Genomic DNA, 20,103 nt, shown 5'->3' on the forward strand with positions numbered 1-20,103 from the left:
ACAGCTTTGTATCCAAGTTTTCTGAATTTCTTAGTAGCAACGAGGCTGAAGTGTATAATAGGTTATATGTACTTCTTTATGCTGAAGATACTATTGTTATAGCAGAATGTGCAGATGACTTACAGCTGGCTCTTAATTGTGTTTACAATTACTGTAAGGATTGGAAACTCAAGGTTAATACATCTAAAACCAAAATTATTGCATTCTTGATGGGTAAAATTTGGAATCTTCCCATTTACCAATTTGGCCCTGATAAGACCAAAGCTTGTAGTGATTATATATACTTAGATACCACATTCAGTTATAATGGTAACTTTGATTGACAAACAAATTAATCAAGCCAGACGTGCAGTGTTTAGTCTGAAAATCAAGGCACTTAAGTTAAGATATTCACGTTTTAACAGAATGATCATACCCATCTTGTTGTATGGATCTGAAGTATGGGGTTTTAATAAAATAGATCAAATTATTATGTTTCAAAAGAAATTTTTAAAAAATTGACATACAAATAAAAGGATAATAAATAAAAGGACAGCAAATTGTATGGTGTATGGTGAAGAATTGGGTCAATTTAGTATTCAAGCATTAGTATACAAACGAATGATAATTTGGGGGGTAATCTTACCAATAGTAAGGAAAAAAAGCTTTCCAGTGCCATGTTTAGACTATTTAAAGATATTTATGATAAAGATGTTTTTAAATCAAGATGGGTAGCAAAAGTTAATGAGATTCTAAATAATTGTGGGCTTTCATAGGTATGGCCCAATATTGGATTTATTGATGTTGACTGGCTCATGAATACCATTAGTTTGGGAATTGATGATATTTATAAGCAGAACTGGTATGGTGAAATTCAGAGTAATAGGTTATGTTCTAATTATTGTTTTTATTGTATTTTAAATTAAAAAATTCTTTGGAAAACTATCTTGTCTCCAACTTGAATTATCCCGATCGTATAATTTTTGCAAAATTTTGATGTGGAAATGGTCTCCCTATTAAAGAAGGTCATCTTTTATATAGCTCATGCTGCATGTAATCTTTCTTTGTTTGAACAAACGAACGAACACCAAGCTCAGTCCAGAAACAGAAGTCACTGTTTCTAAATTCTAAGGCTCAGAGAAAACACTTAGGGGAGAGTCAAAGTTGCTCACAGCTGAAGCTTACTCTGGAAGTCTGACGTCAGCCATTGCACATTGAAGTGCTTCCTCCTGGAAGAGGGAGATGGAGTTGCAACGGTGATCAGCTCTTCATCTTTGGCCATCTTTTGCCAAAAAAAGAGAGGCTTGTGTGCAATAAACCAGGGTGACAGACTGCTGGCCTCTGGCCTGGGCTGTGGCGACAAGGCTAGACGCACCCAACCCATCCTTATAACTGAGGGCTCAGGTGAAGGAGAGACTTGAGTGCTGGGTTGCTGCTGATACTGCTGCTGTCATGGTCAGGTGGGCTACTGACAATGTGGAGTGTTGAAGAGACACCCAAATGTAGAGATGTGGAGGCAAACAGGGTTAAACTGAAGCCAGGTAATCAAAGGCCAAATACAAGATCCAAAATGGAACTGAGGGCTCCAGAAACATAACACTAGAAAACTCACCGAGAACTGTAAACTACAGTAACATTACAATAGAAAACTCTGGGGCTGAGAACTATGGGGCCAAGGGAAGCAGACACTAGCAGAGGATGAGGGGAGACTGAGGCAATAAATACACAAGAGGGTGATTAGGGGAAGAGACACTCAGGACCATGATAGTGTCTCTGCTATACCAAAATTAAAAGAGATGCCTGTCATTCTCAAGTCTAATTGCAACCTTATATATAATTTCCTTTTTTTATTATATTTTGGGTTGTTGATCTGATATGATCTCAAGCAAACAATAATATTTACATGCAGTGGAATCAATAGTTATATTTGTTTCCGAGTTGTCATGGAGTAAAGTACTCTTCACAGCTGCTGCCAGGCTAAAAAAATACAGTCACAAGCCATCATAACCACAAATTGACAAATCTGTCACTTTTTTTGTTGTTGCACAGATTAAGAAAATTAGATGTACTGTTTGAAAGCATCAAAGTTTTGTTTTTCCTTTTTTCTTTTTGCAGAATTTGTTTTACAGGACTTCACAGCAGAGGCATGTGTCTGACAGAAGATTAAAAAGTAAGAAGGTTGAGAGAGAAAGAAAAAACACCTTCAGAGACATGTGCTGCTTTCCGTGTCAGACATGGTTCCCTGTTGCCGTGGAAACCAGGGCTTCGTGCTCTCCTCTCTGCAAAGTAAGAAGGCTCATCTGGAGAGGATTTCGTGTCTCTGCCTGCTCTGGAGGGTCATCTAATAATTCACACGTACTGTCTTCTTCCCATGCTGCTCACAGCAATCTGGCTCTACTTAGCTCAGCTAGCAGCAGGGGTCCCTGCTCCTCCTCGCAGCCACCCACTGAGGTGATATCTGAGCATACTGACGTTGTGCCAACAGCACTGCACAAAAAATATGACTGTGATTACTGTGTAGTGCCGAGGTTACAGAAGGCTGTAAGCCAGTCGTTAGGAAAGATGTTTTTAAACATTACTAAAATCTGTGTTTGGCCCAACCTGTTTGTTGGTGTTTGTCACGTGGTTTTGTTGTGCCGTATTATCTCTGTTTCACCTTTCGTTTGACCAGAACGCCTGCAGTTGATGAGTCAACTCTGAAACGACTTAAATTATGTTGTACTTTTAGCCCTTTTTTTTTTTTTTTTTTTTTTAATTAAATATTAAATTGGCATTATGAATTAAGTATGAAATATTTTCTTTTTAGCCATGGTGTTCCTCCCATCAGTTTGAGTTTAGATGACAAACTTGCAGATCATGTAATCTCTGTGCAGCAATGTTTCTTTTGTGCTTGCATCAGGTTTAAGCATCACTGCTGCTCCAGTTTATGCCTGGCAAAATAAGACCAAAAATGGTATGATGTTGCAATAGAAAATATTAATCTTTTTCAGCATCACGGTTTATTCATAGCATCTGATAATCCACTGAGTGCTTTGAACTTCTTATGCGGCTCATGAAAATAACCAAAAACAATACATTATGGATCAACTATGATATTAATAAACATCAATATTTTCCCCCAATGGTGATGAAGTTAGGCTTTCTGGGTATCAATGCTTTTGGCCTGTCATGAAACAGCATAATGATGAAATACTTCTCAGGACCATTTCTCACAGCATTATGCTAATACAAATTCCAAGAATCCTCTCAGATGGGCTGTCACAAGGGCCAAATAATAAGAACATCAAGTCAGAATCTCAGAGGAAACAGATGACAAAAATATATTTGAGGACAGTTTGACACAAACACAGGAAGAGAAGTAACTATTGCAGGTGAGAGAGAAAAACCATCATCATACCGTTTTCCTTGGCATCGACTCTCCAAGCATCTGGAAATCTATCAGTGGGTTGCAACATAGCTTTTCGGAGATATTGCCTCGTTTGGTGTTTTGATGATCAAAATGAAGGGTGTTGTTTAATACAGCAGTTCAAACTCTCCCAAAGGTGTTCAATTAGGTTACAATGTGGTCCATATCATTATCATACCATTTAATTCAGCTCAGGAATGGCCTCTGGGAAGGTGACTACCCATGGGTGGCTACAAGAATGAATGGTGCTTCTGTAGGAGTCGGTGGAAGGAGACACGAGCAGGTATGTAGTCTCAGCTTTATTCGGTAAAACACACAACAACTAGAACTCCAAATATAACTCCTGCAAAAGGAGGAGTCAAGCCCTTTTATCACAGGCCTCTCTCTCCCGCCTTTTCCAGATCTATTCCGGTCTCTCTCCGCAATAAGAGCTTGGGGCATTCTGGTGTGAAATGTGCATATATGTGGCCACCACACAGGCCCCCCCTGAACACACAGAATGGCAAACAATACAATAATAAAAACAGCAACCATTTTCAACTCAACATAGCAAAAATAAAATACCACATCAAGAGTATCTCCTAGGGGGTTTAACAAGGCGGCCGCTACGGCTGTGCTTGGCGACCACAGGTGGTGAAAACGAGGGAGGGGCATAGCCCCGACCACGGCGAGACAGCCCCCTCGCAGGGGAAAAAACAGCAGCTGGGGGCAGGTCCTCCGAGTGAGGCATAGAAACGGGAGGACGACCGCGGCGCGGAGGTTGGGCCAACTCAATAGGACCATCCGGAAACATGTGAGCAGGCTTAAGGCGATCCACCGAAACCCGCTCCTGACGACCTCCCAGCTCAACCAAAAAATCCTTAGGTCCCACCTCTAGCACACGGAATGGACCATCATAAGGAGGTCGAAGTGGAGAACGGTGCGCGTCATGGCGGATAAAAATGTACTTGGCAGACATCAGGTCCTTTGGCACATATGACTGTGGAAGGCAGTGATGCGCCGCTACTGGGGCCAAAAACCTATCATTCCCCGGGAAAACCGGCCCGCTCCTTTTGTCGGCCCCCGAAGCAGATGCACCAGGAAGGAATTCCCCTGGAACCCTCAAAGGCTGGCCCAGGACCAGCTCGGCTGAAGAAGACTGCAGGTCCTCCTTAGGTGTCGCACGCAGGCCCAGCAGGACCCAAGGAAGGCGGTCAACCCAGCTGCTGTCCACCAGCGCAGCCCGTAAGGCAGCCTTCATGGTACGGTGGAACCTCTCGCAAAGGCCATTGGCCTGCGGGTGGTACGCGGTAGTGCGATGGAGTCTGACGCCAAGGTTCTCCGCCACAGCAGTCCACAGCTCAGACGTGAACTGAGGACCCCTGTCAGATGTCAAGTCAAGCGGTACGCCAAACCGAGATACCCAGGAGGAGACGAACGCACGAGCAACATCTGCTGAGGTGGTTGACGCCAAAGGAACTGCTTCAGGCCACCGAGTCGTCCTGTCCACCATTGTCAGGAGATGGGTGAAACCCCGGGAAGGGGGATATGGACCTACCAGGTCTACATGGACATGTTCGAACCTTCTCTGGGGTATGGGAAAGTGCTCCAGAGGGGATTTGGTGTGTCGTTGCACTTTGGCGCGCTGACAAGCAACACATGAGGAAGCCCACGCCCTGACCTCTTTCCGGAGGCCGGGCCACACAAACTTGGCCCCTACCAACTTAACTGAGGCTTTAACTCCTGGGTGCGAAAGAGAATGAACTGCCTCAAAAACCCGCCGACGCCAGCAAGCAGGAACCAAGGGGCGAGGCCTGCCCAATGAGACGTCGCAAAGTAGGGTTACGCCACTATCCTGAAATGAGACATCTTCCAAACGCAAACTGGACTCGGCCACCTTAAAAGCCTGAATCTCCGTATCCGTAAGTTGGTCGGCAGCCATGGCAGAGTAGTCCACTCCCAAATGCACAGAACTAACCTGCGCCCTGGACAGACAGTCAGCCACCCGATTACACTTGCCGGCGACGTGCTGAATGTCAGTGGTAAACTCTGAAATAGCAGAAAGCTGCCGTTGCTGCCGTGCAGTCCATGGTTCTGAAACCTTTGCCATGGCAAAAGTGAGAGGTTTGTGGTCTACAAAAGCGGTAAAGTCACGGCCCTCAAGCAGGAACCGGAAATGACGCGTCGCGAGAAAAAGGGCAAGGAGCTCCCTGTCAAACGTACTGTACTTTCTCTCCGCATCCCGAAGCTTCCTGCTAAAAAAGGCGAGGGGCTGCCAAGCACCACCCACCCATTGTTCGCACACGGCCCCGACTGCAAAATCGGAGGCATCGGTAGTAAGGGCAACAGGCGCCTCGGGAGACGGGTGGGCCAGCAGGGCAGCGTTGGCAAGAGCAGCTTTGGCACTGTCAAATGCCTGCACCCGCTCAGGTGTCCACTCTATCTCTTGGTTGCCTTTCTTGCCCTGAAGTGCACTGTACAGAGGGTGCATGAGGTGAGCAGCCCGGGGGATGAAACGGTTATAAAAGTTCACCATCCCCAAAAACTCCTGCAGGGGCTTCACTGAGGAAGGGCGCGGAAAAGCAGAAACTGCCTCCACCTTAGCGGGCAGGGGAAACGCCCCTTGGGGCGAAACGAGGTGTCCCAAAAACTCTATGGCCGGCAGACCGAACTGGCATTTAGCTGGATTCACAATCAAACCGTGCTCACTGAGACGCTCAAACAACTGGCGGAGGTGCACTGAATGCTCCGCGGCGGAAGGGCTGGCAACCAGTATGTCATCCAGATAGACGAACAAAAATGGCATACCACGCAAAACGGAGTCCATGAGGCGCTGAAACGTCTGTGCCGCGCCCTTCAGACCGAAGGGCATTCGCAAAAACTCGAAAAGGCCAAAAGGAGTGATAACCGCGGTCTTGGGCACATCACGCGGATGGACAGGAACCTGATGGTATCCCCTCACCAAATCCACCTTTGAAAAAATAGTTGCCCCCGCAAGATGAACCGAAAAATCTTGAATGTGGGGAACCGGGTACCTGTCATTAGTCGTCGCATTATTAAGGCGCCTAAAATCCCCACAAGGGCGCCACCCACCGTCAGCTTTAGGGACCATGTGCAACGGGGACGCCCACGGGCTGTTTGAGCGGCGCACAATACCAAGGCGCTCCATGTTTGCAAACTCCTCCCTGGCTATCGCTAACTTCGCGGCATCGAGACGGCGTGCACGCGCAAAAACCGGCGGACCCACAGTGGTAATGTAATGCTCCACACCATGTTTAGCTACGGCTGCAGAGAAGGTGGGAACCGTGAGGGTGGGAAACTCGGCAAGCAAACGCTGGTACTCATCACCTGTGGCAAGCATGTTAGCGAGGGGCAGGGGGCCAGGACTACCAAGTGTACAGGGGTAGGTATCAAAAGACACAGCATCTATCAAGCACCTATTAGCTACATCGACCAACAACCTGAAAGCACACAAGAAATCAGCGCCGAGTATAGGTACTGACACAGACGCTATCACAAAGTCCCAGTTAAACTGACGTCCCTTGAAACACACAGTCACCAACCTCATTCCATATGTGCGAATGGGGGTACCGTTCGCCGCGTCCAGCAGGGGTCCGTGACATTGTCCCAAGGCGTCCGCAGCTGAAGCCGGCATGATGCTACGCTGAGCACCCGAGTCCACAAGCAGACGGCGTCCCGAAGCAGTGTCCTCAATGAAGAGCAGCTTGTCCGAGCTGCCAGCGCACACAGCTGCTAGTGAGCACCGGCCCTCTCGTTTCCCTGGTGCTGGAAGGTACACGGCGGAATGCAGCGCTTCGCCTTCACTCCGAACCGGCGATGATAGAAGCAGAGCACGCTCTCCTTCCTCCGGCGCTCTGCGACGGCGGCCACAGCACCAGCTTCTCTCGTCTCCGCCCCTTGTAGAGCCGCACTCGGTAAAAGTGCATGCACACCGGAATGCCTGGATGCCAGCAAAATCTTGTCCGCCTCTTCAGCTAGCCCGCGGTAATCCTTGGCCCGTATCAGAGCGGAGCTGGCTAGCGCGGTGCGCACGGGAGGGGGGAGCTGGCGCAGGAACAGATGCGTAAAGAGAAACGAAGCGTCGCCCGGGCCGAGCAGAGCCAGCATGTGCTCCATCAGCTCGGAGGGTTTACCATCTCCCAAGCCATTCAGGGATAACAGGCGATCAGCCCGCTCTTCGTCTGAAAGCTGATAAATCCGCAGCAGGTTCTCCTTCAGCGCTCCATACTTGTTAGCAGGCGGCGGGTCCCGGAGCAGTCCCATCAGCCGGCGGGTAGAAGCAGAGTCCAGCGCCGCGACGACATGGTAATACTTGGTGTCGTCTGAGGTGATCCCGCGGAGGTGAAACTGGGCCTCCACGTGCTGGAACCAAGGCTCTGGATCGTGCTGCCAGAACTCCGGGAGCTTGACCGTGGCCGCAAAAATAGCGGGAGAAACGGCGGCGGCTGGTGAGGAAACAGCGGCCGCGGCCGTTGAGCTGTCGTCAGCAGACATGTTCTTTAGTCGGGGTCACCAATGTAGGAGTCGGTGGAAGGAGACACGAGCAGGTATGTAGTCTCAGCTTTATTCGGTAAAACACACAACAACTAGAACTCCAAATATAACTCCTGCAAAAGGAGGAGTCAAGCCCTTTTATCACAGGCCTCTCTCTCCCGCCTTTTCCAGATCTATTCCGGTCTCTCTCCGCAATAAGAGCTTGGGGCATTCTGGTGTGAAATGTGCATATATGTGGCCACCACACATCTACATTAAAGACAACAAGCATGTTATCTTATTTTACACAATTTGATCAATTTTCAGCTTAGTTCTGGCAGTTGGATAATTTTATTTTTTGGGACATGGAATCCACTTACCAAAACTGTGAGTAAGTGAATTTTCTTTTCGGTTGACTTCAACCTCTTTGAGAGCATCAAAAGATTCTTTGATGCAGAAAAACACATGCATTCAGTGATCCATGTGGATGAAGAAATTACTTCTATCAAGATGGGTCACAGGATTTTCAGAGATGATAACCAAGAACCTGACCCTTACGAGACCAGTGGTCCAAGCCACACCAGCAAATTGCCCCACGCAGCACAGCAAAGCCACCAGATCTCACTGCTACGGTGCTTCAGGGTTCAGGTTTTTAAATTAAATTGAACTAAATGTGTCACCTATAAACCTGCTGAGGACGTAGGACAATACTAGTGTACACAATAAACCACTCTAATTAAAAGATGTACAAACTCCAGTCGGAGAACTAACAGACACACAGTCTGTGTCGCCATCTGTTGGTTTTTAGACAGCACAGCAGGAATACTGCACTAAATCCCTACAGCAGAGAAGCTGTAGAACATACTGAGTCACACTTTACAGGCCCAAACAGTGTAATAAAATCCAGACCAGGAAGCCTACATTAAAATGCTTCCTACAACAATAAAGTGCTGGATTTGAGTCAGAGAAAACACTTTGGTGAGCATTTCAGACCACTGTGAAGCGCCCATTGCACTGTTAGTTTTATAACTCCTGTAACTGAAAAAGTAAATTAAACTAGACAAAAAGCTTTATTTCAGTGAATCTATTTTGATTTTAGAAATAAACTGTCTTACAAAGAAAACACTTTATTAGGTATACCTTCCTAGTACGAGGCTGGACACTCTTCTTGTTGTGCTAAACGGGGTGGACCTGGACACAAAAGCAGAACACAGATATAAAAGTTTAGGATGTTTGTTGTAAAGAGTGGTCGGTTAACACAGTTGGTTTTGAATGAAGCTGCAGATTGTGATGTGGCAGGGAAGGTGAGTTCAAGCTTCTCTGAATCTCAGTTTCCAATTTACTATCTCTGGCAGCACCTCTCCTCACAGCAATGGACATCTGCACACATGATAACAAGGTATGTACAAAACTGTTTTTTTTTTTCAGTACTCCCAAAGATAAGAAGCCAAGCAGGTTACCGCATGCAGTGAAACAATCTGGCCTCAAATGGGGAAATGGCTCCATTTTAAATAGGCCAGCTGCAACCAGGTGTGTAATCACTTATGCTTTTCAGATGCGAGGCCGTGAGCGCAGAGATCCAGGTAAAATTTTGTTTCTGGAACACACAAGCACAGAGACACACGCAAACACACACCCAGACAAAGGAAAAGGAGAGAGAGAGAAGGGCAAGTCAACCAGGAGGACTGGGAGACCATGACACTTTCGCATTCAGAACTGCTTTAATTCTTCATGGTATAGATTCAACAATATGATGGAAACATTCTTCAGAGATTTTGGTCCATATTGACACAGAGGCTGCAGATCTGAATCTGCCGTACCAACCACATCCCAAAGATTGTGGATGGGTTGTGGTTGAGGATGTGGATCAAAGATTAGCCTTGGAAGATGGTTACATGATGGTCATAAAGGGATGGACATGCTCAGGAACGATACTCCAGTGAGCTGTGGCATTTAAATGATGCACTATTATGATCCAAGAAAATATTCCGTACACCATTACACCGCCACTATCACCAGCCTGAACCACTGCTACAAGGCAGAATGAATCCATGTCTTCCTGTTGTTTAGAATAGAACAGAAATCCCTTTATTGGTCCCACAATGGGGAAATTTCAATGTAGCAGCAGCAAGGTATTGGACAGGACACAATAAGATAAGTATAAACATAATAAGAAAGTATAAAAAGAAAAAATAAATGAGAAAATATGAAAATACAGGAGGTAGGGTACAAAGAATGATAAAAAAAAATCTGAACTGTATACACTATGTACAGTATAGACAATATGACCAGTGTAGATGATATGTACATAGCAGACACATAAGTAGACACTCTTATGTCTGGGAGCAGTGCTGGTTAAAAAGTCTTAGGCCAAATTCTAGCCCTACCATCCAAAGGTACGAGCAGAAATCAAGACTCATATCTTAGTTGACAGGCGTTGCACCCAGATTAGCCCAGGTTTGATATGTTGTGTGTTAAGAGATGCTTTTCTGCATATCTTGATTATAATCAAGAGGTATTTGAGTTATTGTTGTCTTCTGATCAGCTTGAAGGAGTCTGGCCGTTGTCCTCTGACCTCAGGCATCAACAAGGCATTTTTGCCCTGAGAACTGCTGCTCACTGGATATTTTCTCTTTTTTGGTCCATTTTCGAAAAAGAATGGCATTGGAGATGGTTGTGTTGCAAAATCCCAGTAGATGAGCAGTTTCTGAAATACTCAGACCAGCCCACCTGGCACTGACAACCATGCTGCATGCTGTCATGTGACTGGCTGATCAGATATGTGTTAACAATCAGTTGATATGCAGCATATGTGTAACTAGAGTGCAAGAAGAAAGAAAATAATTTGAATCCCTTTAATATTTATGTAAAGATAAGTCATATCAATTGAACAGTTCAACATGTTTTTTTTAATGGAGTATTAGAGTGGTATCATACTTTCAGTCTAATTAAGAGATAAACTGTATGATAAACTCTTAAAAAATTCTGTCAACAATAAGTTTAATTGCAGTGGTGAAGTGGTGAATTCATTGAGGTATGTAGCATCACTGGTAGAAGAAAGATTTATGCATTTTACTACTTGAGACGAAGAGTTTCACTGTTTTTATTCTTGTGTTTGGAAGCACGAGGCTTCCACGGCCAGTTTGTAGAAAATGCCTGTAGACAGATAAAAGCAAGCAGATAAATCCCTGTTCACAAATGTCCCGCATGTCAGACACTGCCTGCAAAGTTCAGAGTGACCTCAGGAGATGCCGGCCTCTGTTGGTCACTGATCCGTCACACAAGCTCCACAACACGTCACCATCCTGAGAGGATTGCGCTGCTAGGATTACACCATTTGACATTTTCCTGGCTGAAAAAAAAAAAAAAAAAAAAAAAAAAGCCTAACCACTTTGATCAGAGAAAAAATAAACTCATGACGAAGGCAGATCAATTCAGGAAATGTGTGTGTGTGTGTGTGTGTGTGTGGGGGGGGGGGGGGGGGGGGGGGTGGGTAGGATTGATGTTGCTGAATTATAAATAGATAAAAGATTAAAGATTATTTGGAACAAATATTTATCACAGCAACACAGACCAAATGTTAATGTTATTCTTCTGTATTTGTGGAAAAAAATGCTGAATAAAACAAACTGTGAAAACAAGTATATTTATTTTATTTTTAAATCTGTGTTATTGAAAGAGAAAGTTTCTACTGGGAGGTTTGCGCAGCCTTCTGTGGGTCAGTACTAAACTGTTTAATGTAATGTACTGTGATTCTGTGGTAATGTTTATTCATGTCACAATAAAAAAAAATTATTATTTTTTTATTAACATTTATTAACATTAACAGTTATTAACATTAAAACCATAAATAGCATGTTTTCTTTTATTTACGGATCAGACAGAAAATGCTATAATTATTTTACTTTTCATTTTGTAAGTATTTTAAACTCATTTGTTTGTCTTTGTTCCCATTTTCAGTGTCTGGATTGTAATGTTCATGAATGAGTGTTTGCGTATGCCCCTCAATGCATAAGTGCCACCATTAAGTTCATTTATGATGTAATAATGACTTTATCTAGGTTGGGATAAAGAACCAGAGCTGTGAGGTCATTTTCAATGCTAATAATTTTTGCAGGCACAAAATGATGAAGAAAGAACTTCACTTAATATCAAATAATGTCATGCATGTTACATACCACTTGTATCCTGTTAGATGGTGATGATCGTGATCTTATTAGTTATGATGAATGAGGGAGTGGTGCTATTGCTTGATTCTCATATTAGGAAGGCATGGTTGGGGCCTTCTTACCATCATGCTAATATCAGTAATATGGTCAGTGGTATAGCATGCTGAAATGTTCACATCTTTTCTTTTTATGGCCATGATTGCTGCTGATCATGCAGTCCTCCGCATACTCTTGAACTACTTCTTCTTATTCTTCTTTAAGCTGCTACCTTTATGGGTTGCCACAGAAGGTCATCTGCCTCCATCCTATCCCTGACATCCTCCTCTGTCACACATCACCCCCCTGTATGTCCTCCTTCACTACATTCATGAGTCTTCTCTATGGTCTTTCTCTCTGGCAGCTCCATATTCCATATTCTTTGTCCAATATATCTACTATCCCTCCTCTACACATGCCTAAACCGTCTCAGCCTTGCCTCTCTAACATCTCCAAACTGCTCAACCTTAGCTGTCCCTCTGATATATTTGTTTCTAATCCTATCCATCCTGGTCACTCCCAGTGAAAATCTTAACAGTTTTAACAGCTTCATCTCTGCCACCTTCGGCTCCACCTCCTGCCTTTTGTATCTGCATGTTTGATTTGGCAAAGATTTTATGCTGGATGCCCTTCCTGATACAGCTCTCCCCATTAATTCACACTTAGAAGCAGCACTTGGAGTGTACGGGATTGTGGCCTCCCTGTGGCTGGGTTATATTCCTGAACTCAAACATTTTAATTTGGTGTTGAACTGGATTAATTTGTCCTGGATATAATGGTTTCATCATCTCATAATTTGCCCCATAATGGGGGCACAGTATGAGGTTGAAAAAAAAAAAAAAACCTCTGCATAGTAAGCACATAAGGCATAAAGCATGGGAGCAGTAGGGTGGGGAGGGGGCAGGAATGGAAGGGAGCCAGCGGAGGCAAGAGGGGGGATTGGGCTACTGTGGGGCTGAGTCAACTCCCCTCCTCGGCTAACAGTTCTGATAAGAGGTGGAAAAATGTTCATCAGCAGCTAGGTCAAGGGAGATCAGTCCAACACAGGTCAGAAGAAGACAGGACGGCGGGGGAGTAGAGCATCTGTTTACAAAACATCCAAGAGAAAACTGAGATAAGCGGCAGTCCAAGGCCGCCAGGGAGCCAAATTCCTGATTCTACAACTTGTTTTGGTACAGACTGTACTGATTAATTTGTTGACAGCCTTTAGTCCAGGCGTGGCCAACTCCAGGCCTAGAGAGCCGGTGTCCTGCAGGTTTTAGATGTGTTCCTGATCCAACACACCTGAATCACATATAGAAGTCATTAGCAGGAATCTGGAGAACTTGACTGCATACTGAGGAGGTAATTCAGCCATTTGATTCAGGTGTGTTGGATCAGGGACACATCTAAAACCTGCAGGACACTGACTCGCGAGGCCTGGAGTTGGCCACGCCTGCTTTGGTCTTTCTGGTACCAGCCTTTACCTCATACATTAGGATAACCTATGAAAGAATCTTGAGATGAGATACTGGTTTTGTTTTGTTGTTTAATATCACTGACATTTAACTGAAAACCTCATATTTTTACAGAAATTTTACTCCAGAGTAGTCAATTTTTCCATATCTGATTACAGGGTGTAAATGTTTTCATTTTTTTAGTGTTTCTAGCTGTCTCATGAAAATATTAAGAGATAAGCGAGAAAGAACCTTTGCACAGATCCTGTTTTATTTATATTTTGATGCAACAAGTGTATAATACATCTATACTCATCTGATTCTTACATTTTTTGCACTGATCTATTGACCTGTTTCAGATATTCAATACTAACTTTGTTCTTTCAGCCATCCCTCGCCATCCAACTCTTATCAAGTTGGCCTGTGGTGTAATAAATCATGACTGGATTGATGATATCTGTGTTACCAAAGAGAAATTGGATACTTTCTCGTCAGTAATATATCTACACGATGCCTTCACATTCTTTTCTAGACAGCAGATATAAAATATGATGAAAGTCTATATATTTTCAACATAAACACATCTGCCACCATTCAACCGTATGATCCTGTTACAGTGTGTTGCATGATCATGTGTTGTCATGACATTAAAGCAACCTTGCTGAACAAATATTTTTTGCCACTCCTGGAGTGTCAGATTTTCTCTCTGGCTCATTTTCTACAAACATTTCATCCAGAGTTCAAGGCTGAGAGAAGCTTCTTTTACGAGCCACATGATACTTATGTGAAAATGTAAAATCCATACTGTTCAATACAGTGACCCCCATTTTTTTAATTAAATCCCTTCAGGCATATTTTGTAGAATCCCATATGCAAGGATCTGAGGTCATTTAGGGGTCGAGCTCGTAAAAAATCATAAGGCTCATAGCCATAGGCATGAAGAAAATGAAAAAAGGTTTGAAACGAAATGCTAACTTATGGGACATCAGAGTTACTTAGTTTAACAGACATGGGAAAATGTTGTACTGTGCTACAGCTGGTGCATTTAATAGCAGTATGTGTCAGCAGGGATTCTGGATGCACAAGAAATTGGCCCAAATTCAGCTTCCCTTGGTGAGATGGAACATACAGTAATAGCAGCATTATCTTGGTTTTGTGCATAATTCATTAACTGAGCTTCTTACTTGCCACTTCATCCCTCAGCCCTTGTGCTTTGACACATTTTCATAAACCCTCTTCATTCATTAAGATTCATTAAAGGTTCTCAAGGACACAGAATAGGGGGTGTTTGGCAGTCCCAGAGAGGCTGTATGTTCAGGAACTGCACTCCCTTTGTTGAAAGTACAATTAGTACATCATGAAAGTGTCAGCATATAACTACTGATAATTTGTCATCAATTACCACCGTGAATGTAAAAACATAAAATCATGGGGAAAAGAAATGTTCTGAATTATTTCCACATAGTTAGTTATGGCAGGGAAGTTGGTAGTACTGTATGTAATGCCTAATAATGGCAACAGCAGTTAGTCTTTATTCATTTTAAAAAAAAAGAAAAAAAGTTGAATTTCAAGCTATTTTATTTTATCTTATGTTAACAATGGAAAACACGTTCACTTGTATGTAAAATGAGTATTGTATGGTAAGGCTCTACAGAGCTCCAGTTTTGATTTACAAGTCTTGATGTTTCATCGAGTCCTGCTCCTTTTCCCTTAAAGAGGTTTTCACACAGTTGCCCCAGATGAGCGTATAGGTTAAATTATAATAAGGTAACTGGTCATGATAATAGGATAAAGTCAGGCAGAGGGTAGGCATGTAAAAAAAAAACAACTGGTCCACCGCTTTACCAGCTGCTTTGCTCTCACCACTCCCGTAGTCTTTCTAGTCAGCCACAGCAGGAAGTCAGGTCTTATTATTGACCAAGCCCTCGTGAAGCTGTGTGGTGCTTTTAGGGTTAGGGGTGGGGTAATAAATTGTAAGTGATAGCAGGCAGATGGTTTGGAGCAAAGGTCTAAAGATATTTTCTGCCTTTGAATGACTCCAGTTTGCTGACAAATTCAAAACACCTCTGTCACATATCTGTCCCACCGACTGCTCCCAGAGCACCATTTCAGTCATAAATCTTTAATGTGGGGCCAGTTCGGCTGACAATATCAAAGGTAACCTGTAAGCAATAAAGGAATTTTGCAGCTTTTACTTTCTCTACGTGAGCTGAGCATCCCGCATCCCATCAAATAAATAAATAAAATAATACTTTCCAAATTATTTCAGATAATTCTGATCACTGAGGATGATTTTCATGATGGAAGCGAAGAGCATAAATAGCCATATGATGTGTAATTATGTGAAGGTTGTGAAGGGATGTGAAGGTTGCCTGAACAAATGAAAAACCTGAATAGTTTCAATGTGCAAAAGGACATGCATGTCTTTGGACAGTGGAAGGAAGTTGGAGTGCCTGGATAGAACCCACACAGATGCAGGGAAATCATGCAAACTCCACACAGAAAGGCACCAGCTTGGGTTTGAACCCAGGACCAATTTGCTGTGAGGCAATGGTGCTAACCACTGTACAACATGCTGCCCAAATCCCAAAAACTGATAAAAGCAATTGTAAAGTTTGGTGCTTCACTGTGTCTCTAAGGGGCAGCAGCTAGTGTAAGGGTTTTTTTTTTTTTTTTTTTTTAGATTCAACAAAGTTTAGATGTCACCTCAGTGGTTAGGTGACAGAGTTTAATGAAGAGCTAAGAGCAGTAGGACAGGCCCTGTGCTTGATCAGGGAAAAAGTAAAAGTGGATTTCAGCCCAGCTCTCTTTGGCCTTAATCTGCAGGATTAGGACATCAGAAAGTTCACTCCAGTGTGTTTATGTCTGCATGCATACAAATGTTTTTGTGTGTGTCTGTGTTTGAGGAAAACATATGTTTGCAATGCATGTGGTTGCATGCTTTTGTATATCAACATAGGTGTGAAGCAGTTTGTGAACTCTAGTATCCAGGACCACATGTGCAGCAGCAGCAGCAGCAGGCGGATGGGAGGGGAGGGAGCCACCCCTGGCTTAAGCGCTAAAGCTGCTTGGCCCAGATGAAGATGGCTCTCAGGCTCTCTGCCAGTCAAAGCCCAGCCAGCAGCCCACTCTCACTGACAAGTCAGGAGTACAGCAGGATAGGTCACACGCACATTTTGTGTATATTTACTGCATATATAATAGACAGTGTACAGTATGACATATAAAGAATGAGGACTGTGCTTAAAATTGACTTAAAACTGCAATATTTTATATGAATAATCTATTAAATAACTAGGTGGATATAAGAACGATTGCTTTAAGTGGCAAACGCACAAAAAGTATCCCCTAACTTTGCAGTTTCCCTCTATAGAGACCTTTTTTCCTTGAGTTTTACACCCTACAGCTTTACTGTTTTGATTCATTCTCACAGCTCTCATCAGATCATTTTCAGCCACAGCAGGCAGCTGTCCTCAAAGAACCACACTAAAAACACACTGTACACTACCCACTCACTGCGCACAGCACCAAACAGCAGGCAGGCGCGGTTAGAGAAAAGCCAGTGAATACAGTGAACCACTTAACATCTAAAACCAATTTTTTTTTTTTTTATCTTAGGCCAAAACGTGGCTGAAAAGGTAAATATTTAACCTAAACTCCACACTTGTTTTGCTTAAAGTGTAACTTAATCTGGGATGATTTTTTTACCACCATGTCTGACTGAAAGTTTTACAGCATTACTGATGGGAGCCAGTACACACAGCAGGCGTGACATGATAAAACCACTGGAGATCAGGGTGGGCTACGCCTCTTCCCTTTTTGAAATGCTTTTGCACAAATGCAATGCACAAAACTATTGTTAGACATACCCACTTAGACAACAGAAAAGATGGCTATAGCTGCTGTGACCCATTGGACTTTATGTTGGACTATTCTGCTGCATCCTCTGTGTTTTGAAGAGAGCCGGGGGTGGATCTGACTGTGAAACCATGCGTATAACAATTTGTGGTTGACATGTGTTAGGCTCTCAGGATATCCTGGATAATCCTCCTTTCTGTAACTTAGAATGATGACAAATTTACAAAATGGACTTAATGTCTTATTCAGTATGACCTGAAATGAGTGAATGATCAAATAAACTCATTGGGTAAGAGCTCAGTCACACTCGCCTAGAGACCTGTCCACTGGTTGAAAGGAAAAAAAAGGTGTATTCCCTGACTGGTTGTAAGTTGCTGGCAGTCTCTGTGAAATCGATTGCTAAAGCTTCAATCCCCAACCAGTTGCTGCAGTTTGCTGGCAGCATGAAATTGGTCACAAATAGAGCGCTGCACCACAAACCTCCTCACAAGTGCTTTGGTCACCAACAGATTGCTGTGGTCACCCATGCTTTGCGTGGCCACCTTGTCTACAGACACAAACTACTTGCCTGGTGGTAGTGAAACTGTGAAAAGTGCAGCCCAAACTGGAAAAGGAGAATGCTGACCTTCAAAGTAAAAGTCACACCTTTTGAAATGTGTTTTTTGTGGGTGCAAGGCACAACTTCTACTTTGAGGGCAAATGTCCTCCATTTCCAGTTGAAAGCAGAGGGTTATTTTCCCATAGACTTCAATAGGATCAGAAATATTTTTTGTAACCAGTAGTATTATAATCTAAAATAACCCCATTTGTTTTAAGCATCTCCCTGTGAATCCTGCATTAGTATTCATATTCCCTCCTTTCTCTTTTTCTCATCTTTTGGTCACAGTGGAGTGATGTATTTTAAAAATATCAGCTGAGCCAGAGTGAACATGATGGAGTCTGTAGCTGTTTTCTGTCAGTGAGGATAAAGTCTCTTTGAGCATCTGCCAAAACTCAGAGATCATCTAACCAGAGATGGGCACACAGTTCACGGTGACATAATGTCAAGAGTACAAATGCTAATGTTTTTTTGTTTTTTTAAAGCCATTCCCTCTTTATTTCATCCATTAAATGCCAGTTGTGGTTTTGGACATCAAATGATGGTGGTGTGGATTAGTGCTCTCTAAAATTCAGTATAGATATCATGCACAGTTTGTATTAGAACATATCACAGTTTTTTACTCTTAACCATCCCCATCATGCCCCTTTTTTTGCCAATCTTTTCCTTAATTGCCTCATTCTCTTGCAGTGTCTCCTTATTTACTCCCTTAAATGTTATTAAAACGGTTTAATAATGGGAAAAAACTTTTGGAATAATATCTCCGCCATAATTTTTAAAGGAACAAAAGTCTTTTGACACTCTAGGATAGTTCACCCTGTGTGGTAACAGAGTGAGGCTTGCATTGTAAATTCAGAGTGCAGCCTGTAGCTCTCCTACAGATGAAGAGGTGTGACCACATAGGAAAATATAAGATGCAAGGGGAACTATAAAAAGAAAACAAATATACAATAATGAAATGAAATCTGAACTTCTGTCTAAAGAGAACATCAAAAGGGATGCTTAATCTCAGGAGGCAATACTTTGTCATCTGATGTGCATCCTCTCTGTCTCGCAATCCCTCGCCATCCGTCTCTCTCATGATGAGATGGATGATGGTGACTGTGGGTGAGGGAGAAAAAAAGGGAGGGAGGAAGAGAAGGATAATACCTTCTGAATACATGATGAATGTATTCATCAGGCTTAAACTGACTGGGGGGTGAGTAGTGTGCAGAGACAGAAAGTGTGCATGCGAGTGACACCGAGCACTATCATCAGCTCTCCCCTGTAGCCGCTCTCAGTCACTCCATTCTCTTCCTGAAGCAAGACAGAGGGAGTCACGCAAGTTAAAAGAATACAAATATATGTGTATATACATATATATGTAGCTTTCCATTCTCTAGTGCTTAAAAAAACTGAGTAGCCAGAGGGAAGAAGAAAGAGGCTGTGAAACGGAGAAGTAAAGCACAACTTGTCCAGAGCTTTTTACTCAGCAACAAGCTCGAGAGCGGTGCTGCTCAGTGCGCTCAGCCTGAGGAGGAGAGAGGATGCTGAACAACATGACGGACTGCGAGGAGGGAGAGGGGGGACCCAACAGCCAGGGTGAGTGATGAAATCTGCCGCCGGCTGGTGAGGGAGTGTGCATGCATGTGTGACGGTGCAAGGACCTTGGTGCGTCAGTTTGTGTATGTGTGTAAGTGTCAGTGTGGGTGCTGAAAGGGAGCGCACACGTGTCAATTAGAGAATTAAGTTATCATTTTGTTTCTCTGACATTAAGAGTTAGAGAAACAAAATGATGTCAGTACAGCAAAACATAAATGTTTGGTCCTTGCATTCCCATCCTGGTTTAATTTTTGGTTAAATGCCCGAGTGGGACACAAATCTTAATGTAAAATATAACAACTGGATCTGCTCCAGTCAAAGATCTGTCTTACATAGCACCTTCGCTTGGCTCTGATGCATTTCACCTCCCGGGGTTGCATACGTAAACATCCATCTGCTGAAACAGTTCAGACATTGTCTTCCTTTCAGCTGATGGGGTGCTGCTTTTTGAACAAAAAACAGCTTGATATGTGACTCAAATGTGGTACAATTCATCCTGTGCCTGTAGAGTCATAAAAAAGGTTCTACAAAAAGGTTCCCAGCGGACTTGAGTGCAGCCTTGTATTG

General features: G+C 43.4%; 1 protein-coding gene across 3 annotated transcripts in view; it reads left to right on the plus strand.

Annotated features, from left to right (window-relative positions):
• Positions 1-19,170: 19,170 nt before the first annotated feature.
• The window catches only part of slc12a5b (solute carrier family 12 member 5b), a 43,531-nt gene continuing 42,598 nt past the window's right edge, over positions 19,171-20,103 (plus strand). For 2 of the 3 annotated variants that reach the window (XM_030732905.1, XM_030732906.1), the window contains exon 1: positions 19,172-19,536. In XM_030732905.1, the coding sequence (XP_030588765.1) occupies positions 19,482-19,536 (55 nt within the window). In that variant the 5' untranslated portion in view covers positions 19,172-19,481. Of the gene's footprint in view, positions 19,537-20,103 lie in introns of all 3 variants that reach the window. The other variant, XM_030732904.1, reaches the window with a different exon arrangement.

Source organism: Archocentrus centrarchus, chromosome 7 (assembly GCF_007364275.1).
Source record: "Archocentrus centrarchus isolate MPI-CPG fArcCen1 chromosome 7, fArcCen1, whole genome shotgun sequence".
In the NCBI taxonomy this organism is placed as follows: Eukaryota; Metazoa; Chordata; class Actinopteri; order Cichliformes; family Cichlidae; genus Archocentrus; species Archocentrus centrarchus.